Raw genomic sequence first — 15,568 nt, forward strand, 5'->3', positions numbered from 1 at the left:
TGGGGCTCCTGAGTGGGTTTTGGGGCTCAGATGCCAGTCCTCACACTTAGTCTCGAGTTTTCTCCCTCCTGAGCCATCTCCTCAGACCTTGCCTAACATCCTCCAGGCTCTGGGCTGGGTCCAGTACTACAGGACAAAAGCAGACAAACAGACCAGTCACGGAGCCACAGAGCTCCGTTCTGGTCATGGTCACATTTTCCTCTTTTTTGCTTTTTTTTTTTTTTTTACAAATTTGAATAGTAATGGTTCTTAATAAGTAATAGTAATGGTTCTTAGTAGATAAGCCCTATTTAACCAGTTGAAAACCAACTTTCTGTACAAATTCATTGTTAGGAAGATCATCAAGCATCCTAGTGATAATTATATCCTTTTGTAAGATACTACAGTGAGATTTTTTGCATTTTAAAATGGAAAGGACATATAAAATGGCTTTGACCCATGCTGGCTTATTTAGGGCTACAAGGAGTGGTGTCTGCGGTTTGCCGGCATCTAGTTACAATGTGTACCTTGTGATTCTCCTGAGAGGCTGTGCTCTGAAACACACTCAGGAAGCCTCAAGTACACTGTGAAGCACGCAGCTCATTAGTCTCTTCAACTTGTGATGGTAACTGTCTGTGCTGGGTTATGAGGATAGACCAGTGTGACTGAGTTCAAATTACTTCTCAGACTCAGATTTACATAGTGCTGTCCCCTAGTGTACCTGCCTTTAAACAGAAGCTCACAGAACTGTTAGTGGTAAGTAAGTTAAGGGGGAACTCTCTTGCTGGTAATGTGAACACATGTGTCCAGCTGTTCACACAGATTCTAGTCATGTTAACCCTCGAATTAGCCTGCTCCTGGGGAGATTAATTTAAATTAAGCCATGCTTATTAACAGAGGGTGTGCCTGACACTTATTAATTGGGCCGGAATTAAACACCCAGGAAAAGCCTTAGGTTCTGGTGGAATATGTTTTGGCTGCATCCAGAAACTGCCAGTTGTAATAGCAGCACCTCTGGTTGCCAGTTAAGCAGTATAATTATGCCTTCTGTCAGGATTGCTGAGATAGTGTTGTGGCAGTTCATATATTATCATCCAAAGCATATTTTAAAGAAGGGTGTGGTTTGTTAAACTACTGGGTCCATTGGTGCAATTTCTGAAGAAAAAAAAATGCTTGCCACATTTGAACCCATAAAACAGTAATTTACTGGCTAGCATTTGGCTTTCTGTGTAACACTTGCTGGTTATGAAGACTTCCGTCTTCACAAGGTTCTTTAGGGGCTTGCGCTCTCTCCCCGTCCCTCCCCCTCCCCTCCCCTCCCCTCCCCTCCCCTCCCCTCCCCTCCCCTCCCCTCCCTGCCTCCCTCCCTCCCTCCCTCTCTTTTCCTGTGCAGCTTTTGTTGGGCCTGGTAGTTGCCATATAATCACAGGCTGGCTTTGAAGTCATGGCATTCCTTCTGTCTCAGCCTCCCAAATGCTGGACTTGCAGGCACACACTACCAGCCTTGGGTGGCTTCACTCTCTTGAGCTAGGAAGTACAGGGCCCAGATGCTGTTGAGGTCCATTAAGAATCACAAGTGATAGAAAGTCTCCAGAGGAGGTGGAAGATTGGGCCTGGAGATGCTTCTCCGGCTTGTCGGCTTACCGGGGGTGCAGCATGGGTGTGCCGCAGCAGTCCGCATGCTCCTGGCTGCCCACTCTCTGGTGGGTCTGGCTGCTACACAGAACAGAGCTCAGTATTTGACACCGGTGACTATTGTCCCTGCTCAGGTAACCAGACAGGCAGCACGCGCAGTGAGGAGTGACCTTGTCCTTTATTTCTGCTCCCAATTCCAAGGGATATAGTGCATTGCAGTCCTACCCAGGCTATTACCCTGAGCCAACCTTCAGTATTTGGAGCAAATTAATACTATATAATTTCATTCATAAGTAGCTACTTAAGTGGACTGCTTGTGGAGATAAGACTTATGTGTGGAAATTTTGTAACCACACAGAGTTCAACGTTACAAATGTAGAAGCAAAGTCAGCCGGCAGGTCAGGCTTCTTTTCCTGCCACAGTGGTCCTTTCGCTGTGTGCTAAGAGGACGGCAACACTTCTGCTCCTCTCTGAGTGCTGTGCGGGCTTCATGGTAGACACAGGATGGTAAAAAAGTAGCAGTCTCCAGAGATCTTGGAGATTGGAGCATTGCATTATGGACCAGGTAAAAAGATGGGTCATTCAGCCACTAATGATAGAGTGAATCAACCAACATGGTTGGAACAAAGGTCACTAGGTCAGAGACGTGGTTGACAGGTTAAAGGGAGCCAGGTTAAAAAGAGCCTCAGATACAGAGCTGGTGGAAAGGCTACCGAAAGCTATTTTATTTTTTTTTAAAGTTTATTTTAAACGTACCTATATTCTAAAGATAAATTTCCATAGAAGTCTTTTATAGAGGAACCGAGGTTGAAGCGCTGTTGTAGGATGAGCACTTGGGCACGTTAGAGTCTGTTGTGATGCCCTCAGGTTACGGAGGCCATTTTGACTGTGGCCAGGATGGGTTCAAATGTGATTGCTTAGTAGCCGACAGACATGGGGTAGCCGTGAAGTAAACATGAGTAGTAACGCACTTGACGGTGTTGTACGGGGCTTTTGAAGGTAAAGCTTTAGAAAAGCTTACATTTGCAGGGGGTGGAGGACTTGTGAGGAGTTGGCCTTCGTCAGCTTTCCTGTCAGCTTGCACTGTTTTCTGAAGCAGGGGTGTACGTTTTTAAAAGACTGATTTGTTAGTTTTCTGTTACAGGGTTTATATGGAAGTACAAAAAGATAACTCTAATTTTCACAATTAGCCTCACATAAAACTTGACTTCTTGGGTGACTTGTTTTTAATGTTAAGATAATCCTTCTTTTGTTTGGTTGCTTTGAATATTAACTTAAACTTTAACGATCTAATGTAGGAAAGAAATAACGTTGACGGTACAAGGGGTTAGAGAGATGGCTCAGTGGTTAGGAGCACTGACTGCTCCTCCAGAGGACATACACTTTATTACTAGTACCCACATGGTGCCTCAACTGTGTGTTATTCCAGTTCCAGGTGATAGAGGGCTTTGTATGTATGTGGTACTCAGAATGCATACAGGCAAAAGACCCTTACAAATAAAATACATTCAAAAAATAACAATTTTTTAAAAAGTTGAGGTTTTGGTTCGTTTGAGCTATTTCCATTGTTAAAGTATATAGAGATTTAGTGTGAGGGTTTTCCTTACTTTCTCAGTAAAGCTCTTGCTGCTAGTGGCGGGGAGTGCTGTACTTTTCACCACATTCACCATCACTGTTCCTAGCCCTGTGCCCTCTGGAGATGCCCTGTGCCTCACAGGCTGCTGCAGCTCCTTCTGCTGTGGTGACTGCCACACTGACAGCTCTCCTTGTCAGAAACTGCTTTGAAGAAATGGAAAGCTATAGTTCATCTTGTCATCAAAATATGTCCTGCTGTTAGTGAGGCCTTCAGAGGACAGTTCCCGCTGCACACTGCAGGCCTGGCGGGCAGGCCCAGCATGCTGCGGTTGTCTGTCTCAGGCCGCGGTGTTTCCAGGTGAGTTCAGTGTGACACAAACGCAAGCAGTCCTGAGTACTCTGGTATCACCGCTGCAGTGTTTAAGGTTTCTTCTACATAAACTTTGTTTTGGATAATTATATTTAAGAATCTTTTTTTTTTTTAATTTTATTTATTATATGTAAGTACACTGTAGCTGTCTTCAGACACACCAGAAGAGGGCGTCAGATCTCATTATGGATGGTTGTGAGCCACCATGTGGTTGCTGGGATTTGAACTCAGGACCTTCAGAAGAGCAATCAGTGCTCTTAACCACTGAGCCATCTCTCCAGCCCCTATATTTAAGAATCTTAAAGATGGAGTTAGGTTTAGCAATCACTTTTAACAGTTTTATAGAAATTAGAGAAATCTGGGCTCAAGTGATGGAATGTCCTCATGTGAACTGAGAAATCCAACTCCTGACTTTGATTTTTATTTAAGTAGTGGGTAAGAGAAATGAAAGGCATGATTGCAAGTTAGCTTGGGAACAGATAGGGGCAGTTGACAGGGAATTTTTCTCTGTGGCTGAAACTGAAATAGTATTTCATTACTGGATTAGCTTTGGTCAGAGCAAACTGAAAATGACTAATATCATTCACCAGTCTACTAACATTAAAAAAGCAATGCTGCAAACCTGAGTTATGAATCGATACTTAAAAAATAAAAGCTTAATTGACATCATAGAATAGAAGTTTAGTCACTTTGCAAGTCCTAGTATTTCTGAGATGTGGACCGGTAGCAGCCATCTTAGAGGGCAGATGGGAATGTAGTCATTGTGTGTGCTCAATCAGTCCCTCACAGGGTAGGTTGCCATGGTGCAGATGATGCAAATCTGCTGGGTACATGTCCTACTTGACTATGCTTCTGGGCCTTGTCCTCCTATTGCTTGGCTTCATCTCCTGTAGAGCAAGGTCCCTGGTCTTACATTCCTGAGATAGGCAGGTTTACTTTCTTGAAGCATGTTACAGAAAGGACAGTGGCTTGTCCTTCTGATTTTGGCATGGCACACATATCAACCAGATGCTTTGGAGAGTCAGGTTTACATGGTAGGAGCGAAGTAGAACTTACTGGGTAGCAGCTGATATTGCTAACATTGAAAACGTGGCTTCCACATTTTACCCTTTTTGGATTGTATAATTAGTGGAGTTTGTGAGACTTTTAAAAATTGTAACTAGTACTTTATATTTGTCTTTAAAATTAATTAACATAGGAGCTATTTTAAGCCATATTGATGTAGATCATACACTGATACAATGGGAATTGCTTCTTCAGTGCTAGAGACTGGCTCTGGGCCCTGTGCTTGCTAGGCAGCACTGTTGCCCTGATCTGTGTCTTTAGCGCAGTATAGTCTGGGGTTGAATTCTCAGGTATTGACGTCTCTTTGGGGTCTGAGGAGAGAAGTGTCTAGAGTGTAGCCTCCTTAGTGAGTTATTCTCTGTAGATGCTGTGACACTGGGGGGTTGTCATATTTCCAAGGTGAGTTTTAACATAGGAAATACCTTTTGCACATTCAATTTTGAAATTTACTAGTTCTTCCCAAATGTCTTCCCCAAAAGTCCCCAGATGACTTGTTTCAGCCACATGTTAAGCAGTTTTGGTAAAGTTTCTGTCTGAATATTTCCAAGTTCTGAAAATAAGTCAGCTGAAACAAGGTCCACACTGGATCTCAACTTTTTCTTGTGTTAAGAAGATCATTAGGAGGAAATGTGATTAAGAATTTTCATTTTATTTTTTGGAAAGGTATTTTTCTTGTTTTTCTCTATGTACTGGAGATTTTTTTCCCCAGCATAATATTTTTATTGCTTCGTTGGGGATTTCACATCATAGACCCCGTCACATTCACTTCCCAGTCCTTCCCTGTCCCTCCCCTCCCCTGCCCTTCTGACATCTCTGGCAGCAAACAAGAGAAAATGAGTTTATTTGTGTTATCTGTCTACTCACTGGAGCATGGTCAGACTCTCAGTGGCCCGCCTCTTCAACAGAACTGAGTCGTTCCCTAGCCTGCTGGAAGCCATCTAATGTGAAGAGCTGCTCTTTGTCCTAGGATCCCCTGCCCTAACTGGACTGCCTAGTTGGGCCTCAGTGGGAGAAGAAGAGGTGCTTAGTCCTACTGAGACTGGATGTCTCAGGGCAGGGGGCTACCCAAGGGGGACTGCTTCTCTGAGAAGAGGAGGGAGTAGTGGAGGGGGGAGGGAGAGGAAGGGAGAGAGGGAGAGAAGGAGGGAGGGTGGGGGGGAGGGAGGGAGGGGAGAGAGAGAGAGAGAGAGAGAGAGAGAGAGAGAGAGAGAGAGAGAGAGAGAGAGAGAGAGAGAGAGAGAAAAGGCTGAGATTTATAAAGGTGGGACTGGAGGAGGAAAGGGGTTTCGATTGGAAGCAGAGTGAATAAATTAATGAAAAACCTACGGTTCCACAGCTTTCTGCTTAGGCTGTTACTCTTTTCTTTGTGGGGAGAGTTGTGGGGGGTAGGGCTTGTCACTGATGTCTTCCATGTTTCTCTTTCTCAACTGTTCGTCTGCAGGTATCAGTATCACTGCCAGAGTAGCTTAATTGCTCTCCCCTGGTAGATGCCAGGAGAGCATCCTGTCACTGAGCTATATTACCTACATTCTTTACTTCTTAAAAGCTATCTGGGCTGGGCTTGCATTCTCTCTCTTGCCTCAGCCTCTTACAAGGCCTAGCACCCTCCCTCCTGCCCTTCCTCTCCTATCGCCTCCTCCCTCCCACCCTTCCTCTCCTGTCCCCTTATTTACTAGCCATTCTAAAGATAGCTTCTAGAATTGTTCCTTATCAGTCTCATGAGTTTGAATCGTTAGAGCTACATGGGTATTGTAGCATAATTAAAACTGTAATCATAAATGACTAAGGAATACAATATTTTATAACTTTTCAAACTAATTTGTGACTTATGTAGTAAAACGGACTAAACATGATATTTTTAATTTTAAGATTCATCCCAGTGTGCTGTAAAAGAAAAACTACATTCTGTCTTACTCAGTTGATAAGGCTTCTTGCTCTCAGAAAGTTACTTTTGTTCAACGGTTGCCTCTAGATTGTGACCTTTGAGTTTTAGAAAAGGGGGTTTATAATATTTGGTTGTTGCAAGTATATAGGAATCAAGGAAACATACAGAAATTGTAAGAAGACAGTTTCAGAGGATTGGACAACTGTTTTTAGTTTGGAATGAAGAATGACAAGGCTCCTTAGGGGACAGGACCATTCAGGTGAGCTTGAAGGATTAGAAACCTCATTGACAGGTTTATCCTATCTGGAAACACACACAGGGAAGACTCAAAGGGACATGGCATATTTCAGTGACTGAGTTTAGAACTCAGGGTGTCAGAGTTGACAGAAAAAAAGTCTGGAAACAGTGTCACTTACAGAATTTGAACGTGTTGCTGCATGGGTAGCTGGGAGATGTGGGACCTGAAAGATTCTTATGTCTGTCCAGCTTTGAGGGCTAGGTGCTGCATGGGCAGTGATGGATGCTGCTGGCAAAGCTGGGAACAACTGATGGTGTGTAGGCAGGAGTGAGGTGGGAGCATGTGGCCAGTGGGGGTGCTCAGGTTTCGGGCAGTTCTGAGAGTGACCTGATGGGTGCTGCTTCTGTGGTTTTGAGCGAGTTCTCAGTGTAAGTTCCGCCTGGTTATGAGCACTCTGCTATCCTCTCTTCTTTCCCAGTGTGGATTTCAGTATGAGCTGCTTTATTTTATTTATTCTCTATGGCCTGGTGATTGGTGGCTGTAATAGTCATCTGTTGGATGAAGTTTGTGTGCTTTGAATTGTGTTCCAAGAATGCTTAAGGCGGGGATTGTGGAAACAATGTTGATGGCCCTTCCAGCTGTCCAGTCTGTGCTGACAGGACATGCGCTGTGCTTAGCCTCCAGCCTGGAGTTACTTTCATCCTGAGAAGTGGTTTATTGTTTAGTTTTCCAACAATTTAAGACACCCTTTGTCTGTTGAATTATGTTGCACACATTGTGACCACTTAGTGCAGGATCACAGCCTCTTTGAGATGCTTCTCCTGCAGACACAGTCACAGTTTGCTCTAGCATATTTGGCTCATAAAAAGTGCAAGATAAGACTTTTGGGACATTCCCCCCCCACCCCCCCAAAGAGTTTCTTTTAGACTAATGGCATAGAAAGCCTTTTAAGGAAAGTCTGTGCAGTTCTGGCACTTTTATAACTTTGCATCTTCAGCAGTTGTTTGTTTGTTTACAAGAAGTAAATTGTTTATTTATCTGACTTCTTTAGGATTAAAGCCCAGGCAGGTACCATAACACCTGGCTAAGAAGATATTATTATTGATGGGTTAATTTTACTTATTTATTTTTCTCTCTTTAGATCTCTGCTTTTTTATTTTTACTTTTGAAATTATAATTACATTTCTCCCCTTTCCTCGTTCCAACATTCCTTTATACCCTTCTCTGTTTTCCTTCAAATGTATGACCTCTTTTTTCATTATATGTTATTGCGTGTATCTACATGTATGTATATACTATATATTTCTAAATATAACCTGCTCGTTGACAGGGTTATCTACGATAGTTTGTCAAAGCGAGCCACGGCAGAAGTGAATGAGCAGGTCTGCGGATCATAGTGCTTCTTTTCATTTCAGTTGTTACGGTAGCTTTAGTCGGAAACATTCACATAACAAAATTTGAGAGTTTCATTTTTTTCTGTTATAGATGTTATAAGCCTATACCAGACTATGTGCATTCCAAACGCATATATTTTAAATTAGCTACTGACTTTAAAAGTTTGTGAGCTGTTGGCATTGTACATAAACCAGTGTTTTCATTTGTGGTTGTGCTCAGTTCTCAGCAGTGAGCTGTGTGTGCAGTAGCAGCATGCGCAGCACTTTCCGGTGTTAAGTGATACATTATGTCTTTCTTCAGGAAGCTAAGGAGTTCCTTCAAGACTTGTAATAATTCCAAAATTAAACCAAACCCCTACAATTATAATTTGTAACAATTGAAAACAGGTTAAAAAGGTTATATAGGGGTCTATTTTAAAAGATTATATAGAAGCTACTACTATTTCCCTTTGTACAATTAAACATATTTTCTCCTAGTCCAAGTGGTAAGAAGTTCAGAAGTAAACCTCAGCTGGCAAGATACCTGGGAAATGCTGTTGACCTTAGCAGTTTTGACTTCAGGACCGGCAAGATGATGCCTAGTAAATTACAGAAGAACAAGCAGAGACTCCGGAATGACCCCCTCAATCAGAACAAGGTTGGTAAATGGGCTTGCAGCACTGCGTGCACTTCCTAGGCTCTCCACAAGGGCGGCGCGCTGGGGTTGGGCTGCTGAGATCTTGGTTGCCTGAGTGTCTCTGGCACTTAGTTTTCTATAGTGGAAGAGCTTCCATAGAAACAGTGTAAATGACTGCACAGAAGAAAGCAGTGTTTCAGCACGGCACTAGGCCAGCGTGGACACCACACTTTGGGATTTTCTTTTTTTTTTCTTTTTTTCTTTTTTTTTTAAAACATAGTTTCCCTGTGTAGGCATGGTTATTCGGAAACTCACTTTGTAGACCAGGCTGGCCTGTAACTCAGATACCCCTGCTTTTGCCTCCCAAGTGCTGGGATTGAAGGTGTGCGCCACCATCATCTATCTGGCTTGTGATTTTCTTAAAATATATTTTTTTTCTGTTTCCTAAAAAGAGTCAACATTACCACACAGTGTATAATTGCATAGTCAAGTCAGACGTCAAGCCTTTGATGGTGGTGATGATGTCTTCTCGTAGACATTACTGTTCTCAGTGATGATGCCTTCTCATAGACATCACTCTTCTCAGCAGAGTTTTTCACTAGCCCTTAATTTTCTTGAGCTCCTTGGTTGGCTATTCTGTAGCAATATAAACAAGTCACATTTGAATATGTTAATTTATTTTGATTAAAGCTTTACAATGTTTTTTTTAAAGAGCTTCTGTTCTTCACCACGTATGATATGACCTACAGCTAACTTCCATTGCCTTGCGTGGTTCCTCTAGGTGTGTTCTCACCTTAGGGCTGAGGTAGGCGTTGAGGTGGAAGTCACTGCAGGTGCCTCAGGGATTGCAGTGATGTTGTTTTCAGTTGTAAACGGTTTCCATTTCTATACATTTAGGAGTCTGTTTGATGTTACCATCAGCGCCCCCTTGATCAGTCTTGTGACAAGTGGAGGCATTTCTTAGGATCTGACTGCTGCAGGCCCAGCCAGACCCTCCCTCCCGTGCAGCAGTCATTCAGGAAGCAGGCTGTGGACTCAGGCAGGCATGGGCTTGGTGAGCTGGCTCTGCTGGGTATTAGATGCTAGTCATACACAACTTTCTTAACCTCTGAAGGCCTGAGGCCCTTTGTAGAGTTGGGCAATAAAACTCCCATAGCTTTATCATGAAAAAACAGTGGGAATTTACATACAAACATTTACCACGATATTGACCCATGATATTTTCCTTTCCCCCCCAAACTTCCCTTTCCTTCCTTAAGGGGCAGCAACCTTTCTGAGCACCAAGCCATCAGCTTACCATGGTATCCAGTGTAGGAGCTTTCTGGTGCGAGCTCTCTCCCTCCTCATCTTTTTTGTTTGGAACACACACGCACACACACACACACACACACACACACACACACACACACACACACAAGTGCATGTGTATATAATATATACATGTATATAACTATTAACTTTTTCTGAAACTGTCACTTTAAAACTCTAGTCACAGTGCCGTTTGCGTACCTACAGAAGGACTTAAATATTTATGAAATGAAAAGAATGCTTTTAAATTACCCTGCTGTTTCCAGAATCACAGTTTGGCCTCATTTAATGTAATGTGAAGCTTTCCACCCTGACAGTTCCGGCTCATTAAGAAGCAGACACTAATTGGTCTCTAGTTTGTGTGCACCTCTCTGCTCCAGCCGCTCTGGACCACTTGCTCGCTCCCTCGCTCGCGCTTCACCCGCAACATGGCATGCGCTCTCCGGATCTGCTTGCTTCTGTGCTGTCTCCTGTGCTTGGAATGTGCTCCCCCCCACCCTCACCCCCTGACCTGGTGACCGCCTCAGCTGCGGCTCAGCTCCATTGCCTGCATAGCTGGGAACCCTGTCCCTCCTTCCATGATGACCATGTGTTTGTGGCTGTGCTTCAGCTAGACTGTGAGCTCCAGGAGAGCAAGGACTTTCTTCGTTTTGTTTTTGTTTTTGTTTTTGTTTTTGCTTTTGCTTTTGTTTTGTATGTTGCCGCAAACCTTGCACGTAGCAGCCTGTTAAATAAATACTGCTTTTCTTTCCGTCTGATTCCAGAAGGGTGTTGTGGTAATAAATGCTTATTCAATAAATTAGTACAACACACTGTATGGAAGTGCCTGGTGTTTTCATTGTGTTCTGAATGTATGAAGTTTTTGTTCTGCCCGGTCTTACCTCCACCTGATTTATGTTTTAGGTAAGTAGCCACAATTTGGAGTTCTTGCAGTTTTACAAGGAGGCTCGCTTTGGGACTAACACTGTCATTACAAGCAGAAAAAAATATTTGTGGTAAAGTTAGCTAAATGAAGTTCTTCATGACAGTACTGAATAAAGAAAACTGGGAAATGTCAAGTGGCTGACAGAAATCTCTGTATGTAGTAAGCTTGGTCAAAGTCAATTATTCATTAGGTATTTTTCTCTTTTTAAGTTTTTTAAAAAGGATTTTCTTCTTAGAAATGGGGATATAGTCAACAAATAAGGCTTTAAACAGGATTGACCAACTGTGTTGATGTTGATGTATGTCCTGTATATTATTGCTAATGAATGGTATTTTCAAGTGTAATTAGAAAGCCCCCTTTCAAGCTCTGTGAAAGCTCTTTAATTAGACGCCAGCCAATGGGTAGGGTGAGGTGGCAAACGCCTTTTGATTAACACACACTGCGGTTTTTGTACTTGCTTTTGCTTTTCTCAAACTTAGTTTTAATCTAACCTCCATAATGGATTGCATTCTTGATTTTATTACACTTTATTGATTTTTCTTGCCGCTGCTATAATTATTTGCAGGCAACCCCATCTTTCAAGGTGATAAAATAGATCTGAAATACCAAGTAGGTTACTGAAGATCTCGATAGGGTTAATGGGAGCAGGCAGCTCAAAATAATATGAAAGTGGCCAGCTTGAGTGTGCTACAGTCATAGCAGTTTGATTACAGTGGGGAATTCTGGGATTGAATCCGGTTAGCTTTAGCCACAGGTGTGGTCAGTATGTAGCTGCATATGTCTGGTGTTCTTAGAAAGTAAAGTTCTAGAACAAAAAGGCAAAACCTTAGCTTCAAATATAAATGTGTGTGTGTGTGTGTGTGTGTGTGCTCACACACACATATTTCAAGGTTTCACAAATAGGATTTGACATTTGAAGGAGGCAGTAGAGACAAGTCACAGAGGTGTGTCCTTCTACAGAGATCCTTTTGCCTCTGATTACTGTATCCTAGGATTAAAGGTGGCACATATCGGCACGTGAAGCATGAATCAGCTTCTGAGCACTAGGTTTTGTGGGGACAGAAGCCAGGTTGGATTGTAATGTGAAAGATAAAATTGGTCAGAACGAACAGTCACTCCAGTAAATCTTCATAGGAAAAGTTGAGAGTCACTGAAGGAGAGATGAAAGAGATGACACTTCGGTTGAACTCTTGTCATTTCAAAGATTGGAATGGTTAAAAATACAGATCATGAGAGAGGAAATTGTGGAGGTCAGAAAAGTTAAATGTATTTGCAGACAACAAGACCGTGGAACTCTACTAGTTAGGGAAGAATGTGAAAGGTGCAGGAAGCTAAGGAAGAGGGATCGTCAGTTGATGGAGATTTGGGGGTCAGAAGAGGCAACAGGCAGCCCTGAGTTGTGAGCTGCAGACTGGAGGCATGCATTGCAGACTCAGATGAGTCATTGAGATCTGGAGACAGTTGGTGCTTTTGACACACATGTAACTAATGGCAGGTAAGTGAGGTTGGACAGGGGGAAGTCCAGGGATAGATAGAGGCCTTTAAAAATGAGGACGGAATTTGGGCTGAAAAAGACAAAGCATAATGAACTGTAAGAGAAGACGGTGAGGAGGAAAGATGGAGGAGCCACATGCTGGGGGCTTTAATGAAGCTGCTGCTTTGGAGGGAGAAACAATGGAGAAAGTCTGGGATGCAGTAGGGAGAGCAGAAACCTCCATCCTGATCCCTAGATACATTGTCTTAAGGGGTCAGAAAGGGGCCCAAGTCTAATGTCTGTAACTTCCATGAAGATGAACTGAGATATGTGACCTGACACAAGCACACCACCCCCAGTCAATTAATAAACATAATTTAAAAATGAAAAGGGCTCAGGGTGTAGCTCAGGCATAGAGTGAGTTTCTGGATCATTTCTTTTATATTAGTAAACTGGAACAGACAACCTTCCTTTTCATGGCAATAGTTTTGATGCAGATCTTACAGATTACATTTAATTACATTATTTTCATTTAGTACTTTTAAATTCAAGACAGAAAATAAGATTACTCAGGTTAGGGCTGTTCAGTGTAGGGCTAAATGTGTAATGGCATGTTGGCTCCAATTAGCTTATTGGAAAGAATTTTCAAAGTTGGGGCAAGCATGATTCTAAATTTGAGACTACTGGAGAGGAAGTCCCATGAGGGGTGATAAGGTGATTCGTCAATTAAAATATAAGTGCAATGCAATGAACTAAGTAATGCTAGGTGATAGTTTAGACTGAATGTTGATGACAAGTGTCTCTGCTGGTGAGTTTTAGATGAGCTCTGAATGGCAAGTGGCCGTTCTTCAATAACCCGAGAGAAAAGCGTTCTATGCAGAGTAGAGACCTTCAGCAAAATCTTTAAGGAAAGATGCACCAGTATGTGAGGACAGAAGGAGGTGTTAGAGTGGACTGAGTGGAGCCCAGATGAGGATGAAGAAGAAGATGAGCTGCTCTTAGCTGATGCCAGCACAGGGTAATGCCAGGAGGCCGAGGCTGGGTGCAGTTCCACATGAAGAAGAATACACTGTAGAGCAGTGGGTCGGAGGCCTGGGTCTCAGCTGGGATGTGTTGGAGACTGTTGTACTTGACCAGACGGTGATGGTGACTTAGGCAGCGCTTGTTTTATGAATAAAAGAAAAAATAAGAGGTAGCAAAGAAAACTGGTTAGTATATTTTTTTTGTCCAAAGAGTTTATGGTTTTATGTGTATAGAAATATCCTTAATAAATGCATAAAGGCTATTTACCCTAGCGAGTAAAGTTATTATTAGAAGCATTTCACCTTTACTACTAATTTGAGTCATACATTTAGAAACTTGGGTATAATAATAATAGTAGTAGTGATAATAACCCAAATTATAAGCTTGCTGGTGAGAGCAGTCTGATGAGTCACGTGTTAGGTTGGATTCACATGTATCCCACCATGGTAGAAACTTCTGAAAGCACCTGGACTTTTGGATTTCATGTTAATAATGGAGGTAGAATTGAGGATATGGTTGTGTGTGTGTCATGATAGTCATGCAGTTTTATTTGGATATTCATTTCCGCTAATGATTTTATTAAATTTTGTAGGTCCTGAAGGGTTAGCCCAGTTTCGCAGACCTAGAATCTGGGGTCATCGTGGTAAAGAACACATTTGTGTGACTTTCCATAGTTCTCCCAAGGATGCATAGACATGCCAAACAGAATGTGATATTCCCTGAGCTAGAGTTACGGGGAGTTGTAAACTGACATGGGTTCTGAGAACTGAACTTGGGTCTTGCAAGAACAGTAAGCGCTCTTAATTGCTGAGCCATCTCTCTATCCTAAATGTGTGTGTGTGTGTGTGTGTGTGTGTGTGTGTGTGTGTGTGTGTGTGTGTGCGCGCGCGCGCGCGCGAGTGCGTGCATGCATGTGTGCCTGCTTACAGTGTTTATGTGCACCACACATATGCAAGAGCCCATAGAGGTCAGAAGAGAATGTTGGATCCCCTGGAACTGGAGTTACAAGTATTTGTGAGTCACCATTTGGACGTTGGGAACTGGTCCTGGGTCCTGCAAAAGTAAAATGCTCAGAGACATCTTTACAGACCCTGTGTGTACTTCTCAAAAGCTATGATGGATTTCTAGACAGCATGCATTGTGGGTGTTTGTTTTTGTGAAATTTGAGATTGCTACTTGGAGATAATCTTGATTTCACTCAGACACACCCAAGATATAGCTGTCCTGGAAAACCTTAAAATGTTACAGGTCTAAGTTTTGATAGCATGCCCAGTATTGTTTTAATGCAAAACAGGCTACTATTTATTCAGAATTTATTTGCCAAGACAATTACAACCTCTTTTACTGATGGTCTCACCTCTCTGCCTTCTGGAATGTAATCTCTAAGGCAAGGAATGTTTATAAATGACATTTTCAGCTTCTGGTTAGGACCCAACACACAGTAGACACAGTCTTTGTTCAATGACTGGCTAAGACTGCATCAGTGTCATTATCACGTGCCATTTTATTTGATCTGTAGAAGAGTCTTATACAATAATTATCCAGATTAACACATAAGGAAATTGACCATAGTTGTCATATTTGCTTCCCAGTTGGGATATAAATATCTCTGGAGCATGTTGTGTACTCAAAGTGTGGCACATGAATTATACTTTACAGTGTCAGTTATAAACACGTTGGGTAAGCAGAGCAATTGTTTCCAACCTGTGATAAAGTATAGAATTTTAAAGTGAAAAGTTATCAGTCTGAACGTAAATCCTCTGTTTTAGTTATAGAATCTATACAGGGTTGGGCTATCTTTCATATAGCTTTTCTCCAAACCTGACTGACAGGGCTGGAGATGGCTCCAGGGTTAAGAGGACCTCCTGCGCTTGCATAGGACCAGGGTCCAGTTCCCAGCACCCACAAGGTGGCTCACAACTACTTTGAAACTGCAGTTCCTCATACTCTCTCTAGGCTTCTCCAGGCAACACAACCAAGTGATGCACACATACATGCAGGCAAAAACATTCATACAGATAAAATAAAATAAATTAAAAAAATCTGTCTAAAGAAGGTGATACTTAGAGTCTAAGTCACTA

General features: G+C 42.5%; 1 protein-coding gene across 4 annotated transcripts in view; it reads left to right on the forward strand.

The window, feature by feature from the left end:
* The window catches only part of Mbd2 (methyl-CpG binding domain protein 2), a 60,910-nt gene that overhangs the window by 3,810 nt on the left and 41,532 nt on the right, over positions 1-15,568 (forward strand). For 2 of the 4 annotated variants that reach the window (XR_001782347.2, NM_010773.2), the window contains exon 2: positions 8,619-8,778. Coding sequence is in view for 3 of the 4 variants with exons in the window: in NM_010773.2 (NP_034903.2) it covers positions 8,619-8,778 (160 nt within the window). In the remaining variant the exon portion in view is untranslated. Of the gene's footprint in view, positions 1-8,618; positions 8,779-10,382; positions 10,883-15,568 lie in introns of those variants that run through there. The other 2 variants (XM_006525711.4, NM_001311071.1) reach the window with 2 other exon arrangements.

This window comes from Mus musculus, chromosome 18, assembly GCF_000001635.26.
Source record: "Mus musculus strain C57BL/6J chromosome 18, GRCm38.p6 C57BL/6J".
Lineage (NCBI taxonomy): Eukaryota > Metazoa > Chordata > Mammalia > Rodentia > Muridae > Mus > Mus musculus.